General features: G+C 40.0%; 2 protein-coding genes across 5 annotated transcripts in view; one reads left to right on the plus strand and one right to left on the minus strand.

The window, feature by feature from the left end:
• Window positions 1-1,243: 1,243 nt before the first annotated feature.
• On the minus strand, window positions 1,244-22,065 carry CASP3 (caspase 3). The gene is made up of 7 exons (XM_084626140.1): window positions 21,926-22,065; window positions 10,514-10,606; window positions 8,728-8,852; window positions 8,056-8,184; window positions 4,537-4,712; window positions 3,898-4,015; window positions 1,244-2,856 (listed from the first exon to the last, which is right to left on the minus strand). The coding sequence occupies exons 2-7, from the start codon at window positions 10,585-10,587 to the stop codon at window positions 2,630-2,632; spliced, it is 849 nt and encodes a 282-aa protein (XP_084482266.1). The 5' UTR covers window positions 10,588-10,606; window positions 21,926-22,065; the 3' UTR covers window positions 1,244-2,629.
• Window positions 22,059-22,737, plus strand: part of PRIMPOL (primase and DNA directed polymerase) — a 34,652-nt gene continuing 33,973 nt past the window's right edge. For all 4 annotated transcript variants that reach the window (XM_084626130.1, XM_084626131.1, XM_084626132.1 and 1 more), the window contains exon 1: window positions 22,059-22,141. The gene's annotated coding sequence lies outside the window, so the exon portion shown is untranslated. The remainder of the gene's footprint in view (window positions 22,142-22,737) is intronic.

The following is a 22,737-nucleotide window of genomic DNA, read 5'->3' on the forward strand; positions in this document are numbered from 1 at the left end:
GTAGTTCCCCGGATCCTCCTCCTTCCCTTTTTTAAAGATGTGCACTACATTAGCCTTTTTCCAGGACTTCCCCTGATTGCCATGAGTTTTCAAAGATAACGGCCAATGGCTCTGCAATCACATCCGCCAATTCCTTTAGCACCCTCGGATGCAGTGCATCCTTCCTGGATAATATGTACTGTGAGCCCTTGCTCTAATTCTGAAATTTTATCAAAACATACAACCAAGTTGGTCTGGTTTATTCTTTTCAAACTCACCATTATGATTCTATTTTGTCCTCAGGGTTAATCTACACTGCAGCTGCAGTGGGGGGAGTGTTATTTGCAGCTCATGTAGACTTACCTGCACTAGCTGTACTAATGAGGATACGGCAGTGCTGGCTGAATAAGCCAGTCTGATTTCCCTGGATACGTACTCGCTTGTGAAACCAGTGCTGAAGCCTATGCTGCTATGCATAGGTATTTTTAATGAGCTAGCTAGATTAAAGTTAGCATGGGTATGAGTAAATGAGCTGTCAATCATACCCCCACTTGCAGCATAGATATACCCTAAGTGTGACATGGGAATTTTGCCACTGACTTCAGTGAGAGGGAGGGAGAGGGGAGTTATAATGATTTTTCTTTTAATATTTGTTCAACTACCTTACTAAAGATAGCCACTCCCTTACAACAAAATTAAACTAGAAGCACTACTATGAATTAACAAAGAAAAAGTACCTTGTTGAATGAGAAAAGAAGTATTTGCTGCTTTCAATCCATGCACATAAATCCTACTGGCAACAAATGAGAATTTTGCACTTGGCTAAGGTCAATATCTAACTCAAAGATTAGAAAATTATTTTAAAGGTGTAGAACACATACAAACATAGGGCCAAATTCTGCCCTTAAATATATCTGCACAACACCAATTCAATTAAAGGAAGTTACATGCACATCTGAGGATATAATTTCAGAAAAATAACTGACTGAAAATCAGTTGCACTAATAACTCAGTTGTTCCAATAATCAAATATATTTCCCAGGAGGATTATAACTTTGCATGGATAATGCCAGATGCCCTGAAAATTGGGTTTCAAAGCATAGTATTTAAAGTTACCTCTCAATTTCTGGTGTGAAGACAGGGAGGAGGAAGATGCTCCACAACACAAATGGGGGAAAAAGCAATTAAACAAATTAAAAGTTAGAACTTGATGATTTCTGCATATTTAAAATGAATGGTAGAATAAAGACAGAAAAGCACTGTATTTAACTTAGGCAATATTTAATTTAATAAGTAAAAAAGATCCAAAGATTCCTTATTGAAATGACAAGGTCTAGTTGCTACCATCAGTTATGCTACTTATTTTTTAAAAAGTTTTAAAAGTCTTATCTGCAAGTGTTCGATGCAGCCACTACAATTCTGAGTTTTCTTTTTCATTAATCAAAAGGTGTAGATTGTCACAGTCTGAATCAATGAAGATAAAAAATTATTATTTTATGATTAACTATATAACAAAACACCTGCTTCACTTGTTTTTTTTAAATTGCCTGTACTCCGATATTAGTGTAGTTTCTGGTCATAAAATGCAAAATCAAAAGAAGTAATTTACTGTGTCATATTTTAGTCAATATGACCTTTAAAGTTAATTATCTAATTTGATACTAGACAAAAACCACTGTCTTTTCTCCAACATTACAAATCTACTTTATGAGACAGATGAAATGTGGTGTATATATATGCAAGGCAAAACAAAAAATCCTAGCAAATATGGCAAAAAAGGAAAAATTACCATTCAGAAATGAAGTTCCATTTGCTGCTTACAGGATCAAGACCAAAGTGGCTGTGAGAGATGTCGAAAACCCTCATATCCCAGAGAGTTGAGGGTGGAATGCAAAGAGCATTTTGCAAGACAGGTCCCTTAGTTCCTCAGCTCCCAAAATCAATTGTACGAATTGTATTTTTAAGTGGGTGGTAAGCACTGACAAGCTAAGTCTCTTATAACTTTTCATATTTGATGGAAAGTTATAGAAGCCAGAGTGTAGGACAAAAAATTGTTTTAAACTCTGAATAAGCTACACCATTGTATAATGTAATAACCTGCTTCTACAGTTTACACATTTCTCTGCAGTACTTTTAAAATCCACTCATTTGTAGTGACACTAATACAGTATTACCAAAAATAATAAAATGGCACCGGTATATGCCATATTCTGAATCTGTTCCCTAATTATGTCAAAAATGGAAAGAGAAACTGTTTAGAATACACTAATTTTTTCTCTCTCTTCCTCCAGCCAGAATGAAACGTAATGTCATACTAGAACCAATAAGCGATTCAACCTGCCTCTTCCTTCCATTTTTCCAAAAAGTAGCTAATATAGATTAGTAGTAACGCTCTGAAATTACTTTCAAGTTTGTCCGTATTTAGTTACCCGAACCCGAGTTTCTGAGAGAGCAACACAAACAAGTTTAGCTCTGAGTAGAGTCTTAAAGTCTCATCTATATTCCCTACATAGAGTAGTGAACACTAATTCAGATTTGTAAGTGGTATTCAATGCTAGTTTTGTTTTCTCACAGTTTGTGCATACATTACAAATACAAATTTGTGAAATTATTTAGTGAGAAAAATATAAAAGTTACAAGGTGAAGTTCTTTAGTGAGTGAAGTACAGTTCTTTGGTGAGCATGGACACAATACATGGAATCTGCTTCTTTCCATGAAAACCTGGTTGATTTGAATACGAACGAAATTCTGCCACCTTGCGATTTACACGTGTTAGTATCTGCATAAGCTCAAGTTTCTTTGCATGTTGTTTCAGCATCAAACATAGCGACTGAATAAACCAGGAGCCTTCTGATGAGTTTCTCCACGAGTAATAGCCTACAGAAGAATAAATTGTTAAGTGAAATACACTTAATTGGTCCAGTGTAGTGTCCTGTGACCGAGTAACGATCAGGAAAAAATAGTTAGTTTACAAGAGTAATTTTCTTGGGAACAATCAATCAAGAGTAATCAAGAGTTAAAATAATTAAATAAAGGTTTTAAAATAAATGACTCTAGCTTGTTACTTAAATAATCAAAACATACTTTCAATAGACATGACCACTCCATCTCCAAAACACAACACAAAGAGTTAGTTCAGATTGCCTAATCCTGACCTCCTTTACTAATCTAGACAAACCCTAGGCAAAGGAAGAGTCAAAACTGGGCAATCCATCTTTCACCACACAGTGTTCTAAGTGCAGCAGCAGTTTCTATTTAATTACACCATTAAAAGACACATATACAACAGGGAGAGAGGACAATATAGTCAGATTCAGGACCCAGTCGCTCAGACCTCAGCATCACTGTCCTTGCCCTTCTCCTATATGCAGGAATAAAGCTACTAATCTATTCCCTGCCATTGAAATTGTGGATGGAATCAGAGGAGTTCTAATATAATGTCTCATATGGACAATATGAAGAATTAGATTACCTCCTCACATTATGTTTGTATTAATCACTATTTCTGGGTTGTGCAGGAACTACAAGTGAGGGTGGAATCTATACATCAGAAGAAAATTTGATTGTCAGGTACTCCCAAAGTCATCCCAAATAGTAATATACTTTTTGTTTCTTGCCATAATTTATTTGCATAGATCTGATTAACTGGGCACCCAGTACTACCGCAAATGAATGTTTGAGTCTGGAGGGTTTGACAGTGAAAAAATACCCTAACATTCAATTTATTGTAGGCATTTCAAGCTCTACCTCACTTTGTGCATAAGCACAAGAAAGTGAAAAAAGAAAGGCAATGGGAATCGTTTTATGAAAGAATAAAAAAAAAAAGTATTCAACCACCTTCAAATCAAGTGTAACATTAATACAAACAAACATCTATGTATTTTAGCACTGAAGAATTTTGACATGAGCCTCTCTTACCTGGAACAGTAGAATATGCATATAGGAAGTCTGCTTCTACAGGCATTTTCTGACAGGTATTTTCCTCTGAGCTACTGTCTGTCTCAACGCCAGAATCTAATTCTGTCCCTCTACAAGCCTGGAGAGAAGGTAGGGGAAACAAATTGAAGAAACAGTAAAGGTCAGCAGTAAACATCCCCAAGGTGTCCACTGTTAATTCAAACTTTGACATCTCACTGATGTGAAAAACAATTAAATGAACTATAAAAAGAATGAGATTCCTATACTTAACATGTTTTAGTACTGTTTGAATGCCAAGTACGGCAATCGGAGTTTATGTCATTGATTGCATCAGTTTGACTAAATTATGGGTTTATTCATTCCAAGTTTTGGTTTTTCATATAAGAATATATTGAAATTCTGACTGATGTTTCAAAGATTTCTGGATAGCCCCGATGGAACTCATAACTTGACCTATTACAACTTCCGCCTACTTACATAAAGCCAGACAGTGCCACCTTTACTCAAGGAGAATAGTATCTTACTCTGCAAGTAGTCCTTTTGAAATCAATATAAGCAGTAAAAAAGTCTGAGCTTTGCCTCATCATCTAATGGAAAACTTGCATTATTCAAGTACGTAGCAGCTCAGCTGTGCTTTACCTGAAAGAAGAAAAGTTTTGGCTTTCCCACAAGACTCTTACATCTGTCTCCTCTGAACAGGCCTGTTAATATTTTCAATTCAAGAGGACCATCTGTACCATAGATTAATCCATCTTCACCATGACTTAACAACACACAAACAAAACTGCTTCGATTGCTGTGATCATCTTTAGCAACTAGAAAAAGATGAGAGAAATAATTGGTGTTTGAAACTTCCCATGCAATAGAAAAGTATGTTTATTATGATGTTAACAAGGACCTTATTTGGCAATATTGGGTTCAACAATCACTTACACATACATGTACAGGCCAGCCATTGTACCTCACCTGTGACAATGAGAAACCACCCATGGCAAACATTAGGAGTAGACTACATAGTTGGCTGCCTTGGGCATCTAATTTTTAGGAGTGGCTCTTGCATGGCTGCTCCCTACACTCCCAGGAGCCAAGACAGGTTCTGAGGATCTGCCCCTTTTAAGTCTCATGCATTGTTCGGAGCAGCAGTCATATCTGGGGCAAGAAGCAGCTAAACAAACAACAACGCATCCCAACCCAGTCGCCTCCACCTGCACCAGCTGGGAGAACTTCAGGAGAGTGGGTGTTTGCCCCTTTAATGGTATCCTTCACGTCCTCTACACTGCTGCATACTTGTGGAACGGAGTGCCGAAGTCTTTAGTGCTAACTCTATAATAACCTGGATAAAAGGCTAGGTGAATCTCTATGTCCATTTAGTCCTCCATTGAGAGGAGTCAACAAGGTTGAAAATTGGTGACAGCTATGGTGATGATGGTTTTTGTGATATAAACAATATATTCAATTAGATCTAAACAAAAAACAAACTTTCTACATGGTAATGTTGGATCACTACCAACGTAGGCTATATTTGAACCAGGAACCATGTAATAAGAGGGCATCTATCATATTACCAATCTCCCGCAATGGTTAATGATCTACTACTTAACTTTTATTATAGATCCCTATCTTCTCATCCAATTTTATCTTAGTGATATTTGATATTATTGAAATTTATATTCTTAAACAAGTCAGCATTCTCCAACACTATATCTTAGTTTCAACAACTCCTATTTCATCTGTGTTTGTGGCTTTATATTTTCCCATCTTTTACTAATATGAGTGTTTTAAGGCTCAGTTCTTGGCCCTTTTTACCATTGAGAACACATCAATTCTAGCTCATACTTAAGACCTAACTTCTATCTAAGCTTTTACTTATAGAACCCTACCTATATTTCTGTGTTAATTACATCCAACTCCACATCTCCTTTAGTTAATTATTTGATCACTGGGTCCCATCTATTGCACTTAATTCCTTTTATATTTTTTCTAATCATCCTAATCTGTAACATCAAGAGATCCAGAATGTTCCCTCCAGAATATTCTTCTCCTTCAGAAAGAGGAACCATGTTACAGGCTTTCTACCTCTGAATCCAATTCAAAACATCATTCCTGGTTTCCAAAATTATTCATAAACTGTTCTACCCTTCCTCTAACCTTGCATTTGCCTATTCCTCATCTCACTCTGCTTCTATGAAGTTATTCATAGAATCATAGAAGTATAGGACTGAAAGGAACCTTGATAAGTCACCTACTCCAGTTCCCTGCACTCAAGGCAGGACTACATAATAACCAGACCATTCTTGACATGTGTTTGTCTAACCTGTCCTTAAAAGCCTCCAACGACAGAGATTCCACAACCTCCCTAGGCAAACTGTTCCAGTGCTTAACTACCCTGACAATTAGGAAGTTTTTCCTAAAGTCCAACCTAAACCTCCTTTGCTGCAATTTAAGCCCATTGCGTCTTGCCCTATCTTTAGAGGTTAACAAGAACAATTTTTCACCCTCCTCCTTATAACACCCTTTTATGTACTTGAACTTAGGTTCTCCCCCAGTCTTCTCTTCTCCAGACTAAACAAACCAGTTTTTTCCAATCTTTCCTCATAGGTCATGTTTTCTAGACCTTTAATCGTTTTTGTTGCTCTCCTCTGGACTTTCTCCAATTTGTCCACATCTTTCCTGAAATGCGGCACCCAGAACTGGACACAATACTCCAGTTGAGGTCTTATCAGCATGGAGTAGAGTAGAAGAATTACTTTTTGTGTCTTGCTTACAACACTCCTGCTAATACATCCCAAAATGATGTTTGTTTTTTTGCAACAGTGTTACACTTTTGACTCGTATTTAGCTTGTGATCCACTATGACCCCCAGATCCCTTTCCGTAGTACTCCTTCCTAGGCAGTCATTTCCCATCTTGTATGTGTGCAACTGATTGTTCCTTCCTGAGTAGAGAACTTTGCATTTGTCCTTACAATGTCATCCTATTTACTTCAGACCATTTCTCCAATTTGTCCGTATCATTTTGAATTTTAATCTTCTCCTCCGAAGCATTTGCAACCCCTCCCAGCTTAGTATCATCTGCAAACTTTATAAGTGTACTCTTTATGCCATTATCTAAATCATTGATGAAGATGTTGAACAGAACCAGACCCAGGACCGACCCCTGTGGGACCCCACTTGGTATACCTTCCCAGCTTCACTCTATTGTTCTCCTCCCCAGGATTTTCCGATTAGGTGGGGGAGCTGGTATCTCACTTTTACTGCCCCATTATGTAGATTTTTCTCTCTCTAGCATGGTTTGGGGGGCCATGTACTGTAATCAAAATATGACAAAATGAGAGAGACTGTATTCTCAGGTCTGGACTTAGTTTTTCCTGCTACAGTTCTCCCAGAGACCGAGCAAATACGTTTGCAATACTCATGTGTTAGGGACAAGGGCAGACCTTGCTAAGATGCCACAATCACCTCTGATAGGTGATATGCACAGAAGTAAATGCAGATGAGGGTAGCAGCCTTGTCGCAGCAATAAAAGAATATATAAAAAATTTCAAACATGTGCCTTTCTTTCACTATGACTGCAACAGGAAGGAGGTATTAGGAAACTTGAATAGAAAAAGTTTAGTTAAAAACAGTGGCATTTAAGTTGCGTGGCTAGTTTAGAAATAGACAGTAAAGCAGACCCCTATATAAAGACACTTTATATTCTAAAACAGATTTTTTTTTTAAATCCTTCATTCTCTTTCCAAACTAGGAATTGTGACAGAAAAGTAACATGTAAATGATCTCAGTTAGGTTCTGAACACCTACCTGCAGGTTAAAGAGTTCAGATTCTGAGGACAGCAGCAAAAATTGCACATAGCTCTCAGTCCTGCAAGGTGTTGAACATGAAGCTAATCCCACAAAGCACTGAAGCATGTGAGTAGCTGTACATCGTCAATGAACTACTCACATGCTTAAAGTGAATCATGTGCTTTGCTCGATCATCCCAGAGGGCTCAGCAGCTTGCAGGATCAAGCTCAAAGAACCTGTTTTTTTTCTTTTAGCATCCACAATTTTCCACTTATAAGAAGTACTGACCACTTATTCTTTTATCTAAAATTTTAAAGTATATAATTTTAGACTATAGATACATTTTAATAATACAGACCCAGACCATTATTACTTACCATTTTGCAAGATGTCAAACATTTGCTTCCCTGTACGATCATTGTGAAGGTTGACTTTATATCCCAAAGTCATAAAAGTATCTCTGATGCGTGCAGCATCTGCATCAGTACCAGATCGGAATGACATTCCTTTGGATTTGAAAAGAAGATTCACTTTAAATTTCATGTAAAAGACACAGTATAGCTGATTTGGGGTGTCGGAGCCAAATTCTGCTCAGTTACACCAGGATAAGTCTAGACCAACTCCACTGAAGCAAATACTCCAGATTTACACCAGTGTAAGTTGAACAGAATTTGACTGTATGCATTTATCACAAATAAAGCAAAAAGATTTTTCATTCCAAAATGAAACTTTTTGCAACAAACAAACAAACCCCAACAACAGCCTATGGGCCTAAGCAATCACATTAATACCTCTAAAACTTCAAAGGTAAGATACTGGCTGTTAAAATCAGCTTGATAAGTAGAATTTCCTACACTTGTAGTCCCCCTCCTACAAACAGATATTTGGAAGTATCTACCATGAGAATTTACACACATTTAAACCATTACATTTTTACATTAAAAAATCAGTCATCTGGTTGCTTATTTAAGTTTGAAGAACACTACATTTTATCAATTTCTCTGAATTAAGAAGAGCTTTAAAAACAAAATAGAAATATGAACAGTTACCAGTTGCTGGCAGGAAGTTCTTATTATTTATTATTATACATATCCCAATTTCTGGATAATCCATTTTGTAACTCTCATCTGGCTGTATTCCAGAGTCCATGGATTTGCTAACAGGCAGGCTCTTTCTGTATGGAAACCAGATAATATAACAGATGAGTTTACAAAAACCAACAACCATTCTTAACAAGAGGAAACTTCCAAAACTGATTTATAAGCTTAGTCTTTTTCTAATTTTTCTCCGTATTTTTTGGTAAGGTTCTTTTGCAACTAGTGAAAGTGATGATAATTTTCACTACTTGCTCATTAAATACTGTAAGTACCTCTATGAGATCAAATCAACCCCTTGATTTTTAAGTCACTGGGGCTCCACATGGGTGCTGGAGTCATATGCATGAAACAGCTAGCACGATTGTCTTACATAGCCAGGCTCCAAACTGTGAAACTGACTGCATACAGTTCTGTCAAACATAGAGTTACACAAATGAAAAAAAATATCAATTTTTAATCTCTCATTTGCAGTAATCTAATATGCAACTTGTAACACTCTTAGGTAAAAATATTTAGACAGAAGTGTGTCTAAGTTGACAGTACCCCTGCAAAAGGGAATATATACACAACTCCTACTTACATCAATAGACAACAGTTGTGTGTGTATCCGAGGGCAGAATTGGTGCTAAAAGTTTAAACTTAAAATTCAATTCCATCAGAAAGCTACATTAACAGAAAGTTAAACAGATCTAGGAAATGACAATGTTTAAACTTCATGTGCAACCTTAATTCTGTTCCCATGTGTACATTAATTACAATACAGACCATTACTCTGATCCTGCTTAAATTTTACGCATACAAATACAGTACTCACAGTGATGTCACTAATCACATGCTTGAAGTTAGCACATATGTAAGCGATTGCAAGATTGGAGTCTATATGATCACATCACATTCTATTCTCCAAATAATATAACAAACAGGTTTTTTAAGCCCAATAACAATAGGTACGTATGTGTAGCAGCTTGCGGTTCTGTGTAGCATATGTATACCAGATAAAGACCATGAAAGTAGTTTATATTAATGCCCTGTGAACATACGAAATCCAGTGCCCGAAGCAAAGACTAATGCGGAACATTTATCGAGTATCTGCACTCTTTACAAGCTACACAAAAGTGTTCACAAAAACTGACGTGAGTCCTGTGCAAAGTCATTCTCAATGGTGAAACTGTTATACACCTTCTGGATAAAGTTGTCAAAGCACCAAGCCCATACAGCTTCACACACAGAACTTTATGCTTGCTGAGAATCCCTTCCTTTACTCATTGTCTCCCTCCACTAAACGTTTCAATTAACGTAGCCTCACCTTCATTGTACATATTACAACCTTAGTGCCATTGCACTTTAACTGTACTCTGTATATGCAGAATCTGATTTTCAAAAGCTTGTAAGGCTGCCAAATCCAAACCAATGTTAACTGGAACACTAAAAGGAACTATTGGTCAGTTCTTAGGGGTATACGGACTGGGCAGTCTATGTTTTTTCTTCTTTAATTCCTTGCATATTATAAATTATATTATATATTCAGTTTTGCAGTAGACTAAGTTATATTGGGTGTGAATCTGATTTTTTAAAAAAGAGAGTTGTTTACTAACATTGCAATATTGATGAACTAATCTTTGTGATATTTATTCAGTTTGTGTTATTTGCAGTTTCACCATACAATTTCATTCGAGGGCTATATCTCAGGACATTAAATATAAAACTTATTAAAGAAAACTAGAACCACCACACTCACCCTTGGGGACCAAAGAGAGATTTTGCATCTGTCTCATCATGACCTGATTGCAGTCCATCTTTTATATCTGCCATTGCTGTTCTTATTTATTAACTTGAAAACATAAGAAAATAGAAATGTAAGACATAAATTCCTTTTATTCACAACTACAACCGTTTCCTGTTGCTATGCTATTCTGAGGAACTCCAGAGGGGCCTAACAAAATTAGGCAATTGGGTACCATGATAGATAAAATTCAGAATTTACAAATTCAAAAGAAGGAACTTGGGTGGAAGGAATCTGGATTCTATATAAACTGTACCCACTATTAACTGTGCCCACTCATTGTGGATGGTTTAATGAAAACACCAACTCAAAAAAGCAATTAAAATATTAGGCTCTAGAAACAGATGGATAGAAAAATAATTCTGAAAATATTATAATGATGTTATATAAATTCATGGTACTACTGCTCCTTGAATACAGTGTTCAGTTCCGATGACCTCATCTCAAAAAAGACACAAGAGAAATAGAAGAGGTCCAAAGACAGGCAATAAAAATGATTTGAGACTCCATAGGAGGACAGATATTAGATTGTAAACTCTTTGAGGGAAGGACCATGTTTTCCTATGGGTTCATATGGGTTCAGCACTTAGCATAACTGGGCCTCATCCTAGTGAGCATATGGATGCTACTGTAACACAAATAATTTTTTCAAAGATTAAATAACAAAATAGTATAGAGAGCATATATTGGGTGTTCCTATTTATCTTCCATCATAACACAGGAAAAAGAACTTACAATGAAATTGAGAGGCAACAAGTTTAAAACCAATTCAATATATATAGATATATTTTTAAAACACACAATGCAATTGTTCTTGTGGAACAATTGCCACAAGTTATCAAGTCCAAGATTTAACAACATTCCAAAAAGGGTTAGACATTTATACAGAGAGCAAGAACATTTATCGTTACACATTAGAAACGACCAAAAAGTGAGAGCTATAAACCCTCATGCTTCACAGACTAAGCCAGCTATGAAATGACAATAGTTTGAAAGAAACTTCCTCGATGGGCTAATTATTCCGTATTTGTCCATTGCAAGGATTGTTGCACCACCTTCTGAAGTATATGACAGAATGGATCTACATAAAATTTTAAATAACCAAAGAGAGCAAGTTGCAACTGTTGCTGATCAGACAAGATGAAGAAAAATAGTATTCTCTGCTTTGGTTAAGTGTGGAGCTGGCAACGTAGGTTTGATCCTTTCACAGCCACCCTGTTTACTGATTTTCCCCCTTGCTCTAGCCACTATGTTGTCTTAATATACTGTGAATATCCTCAGAACCATGCAAGTCCATCTTCTGTGGATGCAATTACTAATGCATCAAAAGTGTTAACCCCATTTCATGCACCTCTATTTTTCAAAGACAGGTTTGTTATTTTTCAGTGGCTTCATGTCCCATGTATACTCTGGGTACATTTTCTATATCACTTGGGGCTCCAATGTAATTAAGACAACTCCTTGACCACTAAACATTTCCAGACTATTTTTACAGACCTGAAAGCTAGGACCCTGGGAATCAGCAGAAGATTAGATTCCCTGGATATGAACCTGCAAGGAGACCAAATATGGCATAATCCTACCCTAAACTTCAGCAGTTGCCTTCAGCACAATCAAATGTAGGAGGAAATGTGTCTGCGCTGCTAAACTTGCCTGCTCAGCATTATGAACACATACTGTAGCATTGGGCAAGGAGAATCAGTTAAATTGCTTCAGTCCTTTTTTTTTTTAAAATCCCAAAGAGAAGAATATAGAGGAAAAAAAGAAAAGAAGATGGTGGTAGGACAAAAGAAATATTATGGAAAGAGACAGATACAGATAGAGAGGAAGTGGTCTAGTGGCAGCACATGTTCACATAAAACCATATTTAGTTCTTTATGTTAAGACAACATGGGCAGAGTAACTGTGTAAACAATGTACTAAGCCCCAGGAAGAAGCCCTTAGCAACCTCTCTGCCCAACCGATAAGGCTGCATTAAAAGGTTACAGAAGCTTCCTCAGCCAAAAGTAGGGTTTACCTTTATGCAGTGCCTTTTTTGAGTGGAGGGCGGGGAATTAGGGGATTGCAGAACCTCCAGAAAGAACAAGAGCATATACAAAAAGGAGTAGATTCAAGGAAAGAGGAAGAAAAAGATGCACAACAACAAGAAAGGGGTAGAAAAGACACAGAAAATGGCAGAAAGAAATTGTTTGTAGAATGAGGGAAGGTCCCTAGAAGAAACAAAAAAAGAATATAAATCTTTCACCATTGTGCACATTTTTCCATTTCATAAGTCTCAGTTTGGCTACAGATTAGGAGTCCTTAAAAGATGAAACTGCAGACATATTTTAAAATGAGGTGTATTAGTTATTGGCATTTCTATTGCGCTCATCACTATAATATCTAGGCACCTACTGAATTAGGTATTTCTGATCTCTGCAAGCTTTGTAAGTCTGGAGTTTACATCTGATGTAAATTCCAGACTTAGGAAGCTTGCAGGGATCAGAAACTCTCTCAGGGCTTGTCTACACTACCAAGTTTTGTTGACAAAACTTATGTTGACACCCGAAAGTCGACAAAAGAAAAACTGCCAAAGGGTGTCCACACTTGTACCCAATGTGGACACGATCTGTCAACAGAGGGAGCACCATCATCGACAGGGTGAGCAATGCACTATGGGTATGTATCCCACAGTGCAGTAAGGAAGTGGTAAGGAAGAGCTGATCGCTGCGTACGTACTAATATAATATAATTAATAGAGTAACAATGACTGCTCCAGATAGGAAGAATAAGTGGGGCCTTCAGCACATAATGACAAATTAATTCCTTCCTCCCCACAGCTTTGTGGTGACTGAAGTCAGATATGTTTGGTCTGCTCCGATGACTCTAAATTATGGTTTTTGTGACATCACAGTTACTACTACAGCCACTTGACTTGGTCAATAGGGCCTCTAGTAAGTGGTACTTTTGAATTATAACACGATTCAGTGCTTATAAAAATATTTTATACAATATAAAAACACTTTGAAAAAACATGTTACAAAATACAAAAATGCCACTTACTACACCCCGTTTGGCCAATTCCACGGCTCAACATGGTTCAAGTGGTAGCTGCAATTTCCAGACTGATGCATTCTATGGCATCTGAGTGGAGATGGCCTGCACCTTTTGGAAGCTGAAGTGCCAGGAAGGAAAGTTAGGCTAAGATCAGTTATGTGCTGAATGACCTATTTACCTTTGCTATTTGAGCATTAAGCAACTACAGATTCATTTATATCATTTTCAAAATGAGACTTGTAGTTCACCTTTAATGTTTATGGAATTTTTGAGTCTCTTAATGAAGCAAGTTAGCTACACTTATTTAAAAACAAAACAGAGACCCATCAGCAGACATCTGTTTTGTTGCTGTGCACTCAGACACACGCTGTCAGCAATAATTTTTCTCTATTCCATAGCACTGATGCCAACACCAAGTAATAGCAATGCTCTTGGGAGGTCAATGCTCGTTCTCGCTGACTTGGAGTACTAAGAATTACCTCACCTTAGTTAGCTAATGCAATGATGTCATTTTCTGTCACGGAAAATGCACATTTATCCAGGGAGGATGATCTCATGCTATGGGGGACAAAAAAGTACCTTTGAGCAAACATGTTTAGAATTAATTATAATTGTTCTGCTCTTTGAATTTTTTTTCCTGAGTCTTAAAATATCAGCTATGTGCACGCAGTCAGATAAGAACTTTAAACAGCAAAGGAACCTTTTAAAAAAACTTGATGTGATTACTAGCAGAATATTGATCCTTTTTCCTTAGCTTTTGGGACATTTTATTTACCATTTAGGATCATTTGATTTGTTTTATTTAAAAAATTCAGTTATCAAATGGATAAAAAGCTACAAAAAAGACAGAAGATGTAAAGAAAGATACTTTCTCTAGAGCTCTCTCTCTCTAGGGCAAAGAGAGAATCAGTTGAAACAGGATCCAACATTAGAGTTGCTAGCAAACTACAACAAATTACTGCAGTAACAGACTCCCTGTACAATATACTATTCAAATAAGAATTTTTTTTAAATGAGCAGAGCTGTTCTAAGTTATTCCTTTTGTTGGGACAATGACCAACTACTAAAATAATTTCTTGACCATAGTCAAATGACTTAGAGCAACTGCAACCCCTAACTCCATCTGGACCTACTGAGATTAAACTCAGTCAGACGATGCTTCATTGTATGACATTCATGTTTTAAGTCAATACAATAATCAAATTTTTTTTTAGTACTATGTGTCTGAATTGTGAAACATTCACTAACGGAAATTAATGATACAGAATCAGAGTGTAAATAATGTTAAAGTTTCTTTGACTTGGAAGCAAATAACTGAATGATCTTTGGTTACTCCACACCCCTTGAAATATGCAAACCATAATGAACAAAGACAGCACATGTTCAATATATGCCAGCTATGTTATGAAGCAGTGCTCAGACCAAAATAAGTGTCTTGAAACAAATGTCTCAATGTCTTTTTATAATTACTCCGATTTCCCCCCCGCAGTTTACAATTTCCCACTTTACATGATTATAATGGAAATAGTCAACTATACGCACAAATAGAATAAATGCATGCATGAAATACTGGAATGATCAACACAGCTCTCTAAAATGAATAGCTAGTATATGAGGGCAAAAAACTCAAACCAAACCAAAACCAGAATATTTGTCTCTTAAAACCTCAAATTACAAATGTTTAAACTACAGATTTAATTCTGTATATGAAATTATACTAATACCAAATATTGCACTTTTTCGTAATCATTATGCAACCTTGGTTTGTGGTTACTACTGGCTAGGTGAGCTGCTCACCTAAAAAGAGACCACAAGCCACTAAGCACATGATCAGAAAAATGTCATACAAGCCATTTTCTAGCATAGCATCCATAAGTATGAAGGACAACTTCAAAATGAAAAAATTAACATTACAACATGTACAAATACTGTAAAACGGTTACTAAAAAAAAAGCTACTCAAATAATGTTGAAAGACAGGAGTATTGGCCCACTGTTGTGGGACAAGAAGTGAAAAAGAAAGTGCTTTGCAACAGCCACTTCCAGACAATTATGGAGCAGTGTGAAGAGTTCTAATGAGATTCTAATCCAGTTGTCTATGGATGGAAAGACAACAATAAATGACACTGGCCTTGACAGTCAATATTAATAATGCATTTCCCCACCTGGAAATAAGAATCTTTTCTGACCTCCCAATCCCCTAAAGCAGAATTTTTAAAGTATCTCAGTGTATGAATGATCAAGGAAAGGCTTCACAGACCATTGGTATCCAAAGAACACAGTCGGTGAATAGTTGCGTTGGACTGTCAGTTAAATAAAAAGCAAAATGATGCAATATGGTCAATAAAAACAATACATATTATATAATATTTCAATTTCAAAATTCAGCTATTCTCTTCAGTACTGCATATTAAACTTATTGAAATGATCAGTACAGTAACAAATTTTCTTCCTCTCAAATTTCCTTCCTCTGTCCCCTAAAAAAATCCGGAACCCAATAATTTAGAGGAAAACACACAATTTGCAGAATTCTGCAGAAGATATATTTTCCAGGAGCAGCTGAAGTATGAGGTGGATATATTTGTATTTGCTGCACAGGGGCTCCATTTTCAGAATGCTTTGAAGTACAAAGGTTTTTTGGAATAATAGCAACTTGCTACTAAACAACAGGCTAGTCTACAAGAAGAGAGATTTAAGATGGAAGTAGTAAAACAGCCTGCCAGGAAATTTCTTCCAATAAAACTAATCCAAGATAACTTTTATTTGTAAATTAATACTCAGAAAATGTGCTCAGACAAAATATAGGCAATACAAGGTCACATATCTAGGAACAAAGAAAGTAAAGAGGACTAGGTCCTAGAAAGCAGTGATTCTGAAAAGAACTTAGGGGTCATGGTAAATGGTGAGACCATTGTTTTTGAAGTGTGGACACAATACTACATAAATGTTGAAGCATTAGAGAGAGTTCAGAGAAGAACTACAAAGAATGATTTGAGGCTGGAAAACATGCTTTATGATGAGAGACTTAAGCTAAATAGTTTCAGATCCTTATTAGGGAGTGGGTAGGGGCAACTTGATGATGTACACAAGAAGAGGATATCCAATACTGGAGGGCTCTTCAGCCTAGCAGACAGTGGCATAACAATGTTCAATGGCTGGAAGATGAAGCTAGAAAAATTCAAACTGGAAATTAGGTGCAATTTTTAACAGTGAAGATAGGTAATCACTGGAACATCTTAATTTAGGGAAATGGCAGATTTGCTATCACTTAAAAACATCTTTAAATCTAGACTGGATATCATTCTAAAAGATGTGCTTTAGCTCAACCATGAGTTCTCAGGCTCAAAGCAGAGATTTTGGGGTTAAATTCAATGTCTGCAGAAAGTTAAGACTAGATTACCATAATGGTACCTTTCCCTACTGTCCAGAAAAAGGGGAAAGACACACCCAATACTCCATCCCACCCGATTCATATGGGGGTAAACTCCACAAATGCAAATTACAGCTTTCCTTGTTTGCATTGGTGCGGCTATTTTGGCGGCTGGCAATCAGTTGCTGGAAACAGGATAAATTCTCAGTGTAGACATGGCCCAACTATTTCACTCCTGACCATTTTAGCAGAAACACCCTGCTACAATGGGGCTGTGGATGAAGCTTAGAGTACCACCAACTTTCCCCCAACACCAATATGACCCCTAGCTTGAACAGATCTGATTCTGTTTAAAAAACATCAACTATATAGTATCTTACTGATGTCATCACCATATCATATATATTTTTTGCTGCTGTTTAGGGCGCACAGAACATTTAACACAGTGGCTACATTATATTAATTTCTCAGTAACTCAATGTTAATTTTTTAAAACTATTTATTCAGATTACAATATTAAGGTAGGGGACATTTGGGTGTTAGACTACTTCATAGAGCAGGGGTAGTAAACAGGTAGACTATGGGCCAAATCCAGACTGCCAGACACTTTTGAATGGACCCAAAAATATTTTTATTTACTTATTATCATTATTGTTGTTATTTTCGCTGGTCTGGATCTTGACTATACCTTGACCAAGAAATTTAGACCTTGACAAAAAATCGTTGACCGCTCCTGCCATAGAATCTCCTCTGTAAGTTCTATACAGTAAGATAGATCAAGGCTTATTTCTATTCTACAAAGAGTCCTCGGATTTACAATGCCCAACTTATGTCGGATGCCACTCACAACGCTTTTCAATTGACTGCCCATTTTGCCCCTACGATGCTTGTTTTTCCCTTACTACGCTTGAGTTGCATAAAGTCTGCTTGAAATACTTCCTGGTTGCGTTATACTGGTATGGAGCTGGAAGGAGTTGCTTCTGATTGGCTTTGAGGTAGCAGGGTAGCTTGTTGCTGGGTAGGGTTGCCGATTGTTTTTAACTGGCTCCTGACCCTGGGCTCAGCCAATCACAAAGCTTGAACAATGGCTCAGCATGTGTGCCATTCTCCCTGGCTTTCAGAGCCCGTGTTGCTGGCATTCTGAGCAGCACATGTGAGTGTATATCAGGGGTAGGCATCCTATGGCACGCGTGCCAAAGGCAGCACGTGAGCTGATTTTCAGTGGCACTCACACTGCCCGGGTCCTGGCCACCGGTCCGGGGGGGTTCTGCATTTTAATTTAATTTTAAATGAAGCTTCTTAAACATTTTAAAAACCTTATTTACTTTACATACAATAGTTCAGTTATATATTAAAGATTTATAGAAAGAGACCTTCTAAAAACATTACAATTACTGGCACACGAAACCTTAAATTAGAGTGAATAAATGAAGACTCAGCACACCACTTCTGAAAAGTTGCCAACCCCTGGTGTATGTGTTTATTTGAATGCTGTTTACAAAATACAGTATATAGTAAATACATTGATATTGCACATTAGTCATCTATAATTCATTTAATACAAAAAACTCGGTTACTGTGGTGAAAATAGTGTATCAAGCCTTGGTTCAGGAACCAATCCCCTTTCAAACCATTGATTCCTATGGGAAAAGCGGTTTCAGTTTACAACGTTTCAACTTACAACACAATTCTAAGGAACAAATTGTGTCATAAGTCCCAGAATTCCCTGTGTACAGGTTTTTATACTGAACTCAATGTAGTTTCTAAGCCCACTCCAGTAGTGCATTAAGCAATGTATGGTTTATTCTCTCTTTCATCTTCTCCCCAGAGGGAGAATTATGTGTACTCTGTAGTATTTTATTTTGTTAGGCTTTTGGTTTGTTTTAAAGGCACACGTTGCTATGCATTTATATTAGTGAAGTCAGAGTTGAAGAAATGTGCCTTGCAGTTGGAGCAGAAGAAGGTGGTGAGGTTTGTGATGGTCCTTAGCTCCAGTGGGAGTTTGTTGCACAAAGTCCTATGTCCTGCACAGAAGTGCTTTAACTTTATGGTAGAATGTCACCTCTTCAGACACTGTGAGACTAAGACCTGTATAGCTGTATTTAACTCATTGTTGGCAGTCTCCTAACCAACCAGAGATGGTAAAAAGTCACTGATGGATACTGCTATGTGAGAATTTAGCATCAGCAAGGAATCCAGGAGCACTCCTAAACTACAGATGGAACTGACCAATTGTGGATGTGTATCTTCAATCAAAGGAGATGGCACCATGGTTGCACAATTTTCAAAATTCCTTTCTTTGCCCAGCAGCATACGCTCTTCTTTGCTCAGATTCAGTTTTTATCAGATGTTCTTCATCCATAAGCTGATCTCGTCCAACCACTGGACTCTATTGGTGGTAGTTTATGGTGATATGTAGTGATAGATAGGTAGAGTTTTGTGTTGTGTAGATGGATCCTTGTGCCTGTTCAGAGGCTTACTGAAGCCAATGGAATATTGGCACTTGGGTCCAGTTATATACTGTAAGGTTATAATTTCACCAATCAGTCACAAAGTGTCAGTGACAGAGCAGACGCTAACCCTTTTCCTTCTAAAGTGCTAATCCTGCACTCAGATACATGTGGGCAGACCTATCTACACAGACTGATTTCAACAGGGATCCACATGGCTGCCTGTGTGGATCTGATTGTAGAATGGGTCTTAGACAATACACCTCCAATGCCCCAGCACTGTGCTCTGGAGAAACGAGTTGAGGAGGTACCATTTTTCAGGTGAGATTTAAAACTGATGTCCGGAGCTGACCAGCAGAAGTCATTGAAGATTCTCTAGTAGACAACCTGGGTAAATGCCACTGCTAATTTTCTGTCATACACTTACTCCTCGGGGAATTCTGTGCCACTGCACATGCGCAGAATTTATGTCCTCCGCGAATTGCTTTGCTTCCCTGCAGAAAAATGACCTTCTGAAAGGGAAGTAAAGGGAAGCCACAAGAGTGGTCATGCAACCTTCCCCAGCAGTATGTTTTGGGTGCCCAGAGCAGCTGGCAGAGAGGTAAATCACTGGGGGGCAAGAGGCAGAACTTGTAAAACCCAGCTGGTGGCTCCTACCCTGCACCAGGCTCAGCTGCTAGTCCCAGCTGGGCAGGACGGGACTTCCTCTTCCCCTGCAGGCACCTAGGGCCTGGTTAGATCCACCCTCAGTTTTCTCTCCCAGCTGCAGGAAGCTCTGCAAACCCCAGCCCCCACATACACTTCCTGCACCCATTGCTCCTCAGCTGCAGGGGGAGGGATTCCTGTACAGGGAGCTGCTCCCCCAGACGCCCAACCCCCATGCATCCAGACCTTCTCATACTCAGACCCTCCTGCTGAGCCTCACCCACTCCCCTGCACTCAGACCTTCCCCTTGCGATGAGTCCCACTCCCCAGGTACCTGGCCCACCCCGACGAGCCACCTGCACCCGGATCCCCACCCCACTGAGCCAGAACCAGCTGCACCTGGATCCCAACCCCACTGAGCTCCACACCCCTAGCACCTGAACCCTCCCACTGAGCCCCCCACACCCAGAAAGCCGTGCTGAACTCTATCCCCCAACACACACACAACCTGCCACTGAGCCCAACCACCTTCACTTGGACCCCCTTGCAGAGTCCCATTACCGTTGCACCCAGAACCCCTCAACAAGCCCCTGTGCATCCATATCCCTCTCAACCCACACCTGGATCCACCCACATTAAACCCCATTCACACCTGGATGTTGCCTTACTGAGCCTGCCTACCCACACAGAGGGGCAGGGCCCTGGGGTGTTTCTGGGGCAGCCCACGTCCTAGTGCTGTATCAAGGTCGGGTGCAGCCTGTGCTCCCCAGTGCCATGCAGGAGCCTCCACATTTATTTGACAAATAAAATTTGCAGAATTTTAAAATATTGAGCACAGAATTTTAATTTTTTTGGCGCAGAATACCCTCAGGAGTATACACTCCAATTTAGTATTACTATATGCTGACAGTGACAGACCTGAAAGATTAGACCTGGATTTTAATTAATTATTACAATTTCCAAACAGAACCTTAAAGTCAATTAAATTAGATTTCAGCATTCTCCCTCAGCACTGTGTAAGAACATGAGAGCCAGAAACAAACTCTAGAAAACTGAAAGTGGTTAGTCTATTCTAGCTGTGCATGGAGGAGAAAAAGTAAAGCATCTTGCAATGCATTAGAGGGGAAAAAAATCATATTCATGAATTCATACTGCATCCATATTTTAACTTTTAATAGTACTTTACTTTCATATTTTGACATTGTACGGCATTATGGGTAGGGGCTTATCTACACTTGGAAATTTCCTGGAATTGTTATTCCGAAAGAACTAATCTACACGAATGAAGCTAAACCGGACAAAGGCTCTCAGGGGCTGGGGCTGCAATAAGAGCGCCTTATACAGAAATAACTGTCGATAACACACAATCATTCCGGAAGAGCCATCGGGGACTTGCCAAGCGCAGCCTCCGAACCCTGTTAACCTCATCCTGCCGCCCTGCACAGACGCCACCTCGCACCCCAGAAGTGGCTGCATTTCAGCGGCGGGTGCCAGGCTCGCAGAGCCCATCGGCTCGCGAAGGGCGAGGCAGGAAGGTGCCTGGGGCAGTAACCCCGGATCGTCTGTTGCGTCCCCGCAAGGGAGGCGAGGCAGCGAGAACGAGCCAAGCCCCCTTTCCTGAGCGTCCCGCGGCGCCCCGGGCTCGGAGCGAGCCCCGCGGCTCTGCTCAGAGCCCGGCCCTGGGAGCGGAGCAGCCGGAGCCGCCCGGGCTCTTTGTTCACCCGAAGGCGGCGGGGCTAGGTGCTGCCCGGGCTCAGCGGGGGCGGCGCCACCGTGCGAGCAGCCAGGCTCTGGCACAGCGCCCCGCGCGCGGGGACCCCCAGCCTCCACCGCTGCTCCCCGGCCCTGGTCCAGCGCGGCCACTGACCTGCCTCCGCCGCGCCGCGCCGCGCCGCTCCGTGCCGCCGGCCTCCCGATGGCCCCTCCGCCCCGGACTACAGTAGACTGCAAACGCGCGGCTGCTCGCTCCGCCCCAGTCCCGCCCTGCAGGGGGAGGGAGAGGGGGCGGGCGCAGGGCGGTGGCCGGTTCAAACGCGGCCAGGCGGGCTCTGAGCGCGGGCGGGCCTGTTTGTCTCCCCCCCAGGTGAGTGTGCGCCCGGTAGGGAGGGGCAACTCCGGACACACAGGCCGGCGTTACCGCCGTCCCCTCGGCCTGCTCCTGGCGGGGTGGGTCCCGTTCGGTAACGCTATGTCCCGCCGGCCCCTCCCGAGCTGTCCCGCCGGGAGCGGGCCTAGCAGCGCGGCCCCCGCAGGCGGGCTGGGGGCGCCCCCCTAAGGCAGCAGGGCTGTGTCCGCGCTGTGAACGAGGAGAGGGACGGGCAGCGTTTGCGCAGGGGGCTAGCATATCCGGCGGGGGCGATAGGGAGAGGAAGGAGACAGGAAGGCCGCCAAAACCCGAGCCTAGGGGCAGGAGGTGGGGCTAAGAAAGGGGGAGACGTGCGGCCAGACTGGGCCGGGAAGGAGCAGAGGCTCTAAAAGTGACCCCAAGCTGAGCGAGCGGGCTGTCGTGGTGGCCAAAACAGGGTGTGAGGGGCTCGCAGGCTGGAACCTCTCCGCAACGCCTCCCGCCAGCGGGGTTCTTGAAGGTACAGGTAGCCCCAGGCTCAGCAGTTGGTTGGCTGGTTGTTTTTTAAGCTGAATTGCTGTCTCGAGCTGTAGAGGAGACTTGATTCAGTGAAC

The sequence above is a fragment of the Lepidochelys olivacea genome (genome assembly GCF_965140295.1).
Source record: "Lepidochelys olivacea isolate rLepOli2 genome assembly, chromosome: 4".
Classification (NCBI taxonomy): domain Eukaryota; kingdom Metazoa; phylum Chordata; order Testudines; family Cheloniidae; genus Lepidochelys; species Lepidochelys olivacea.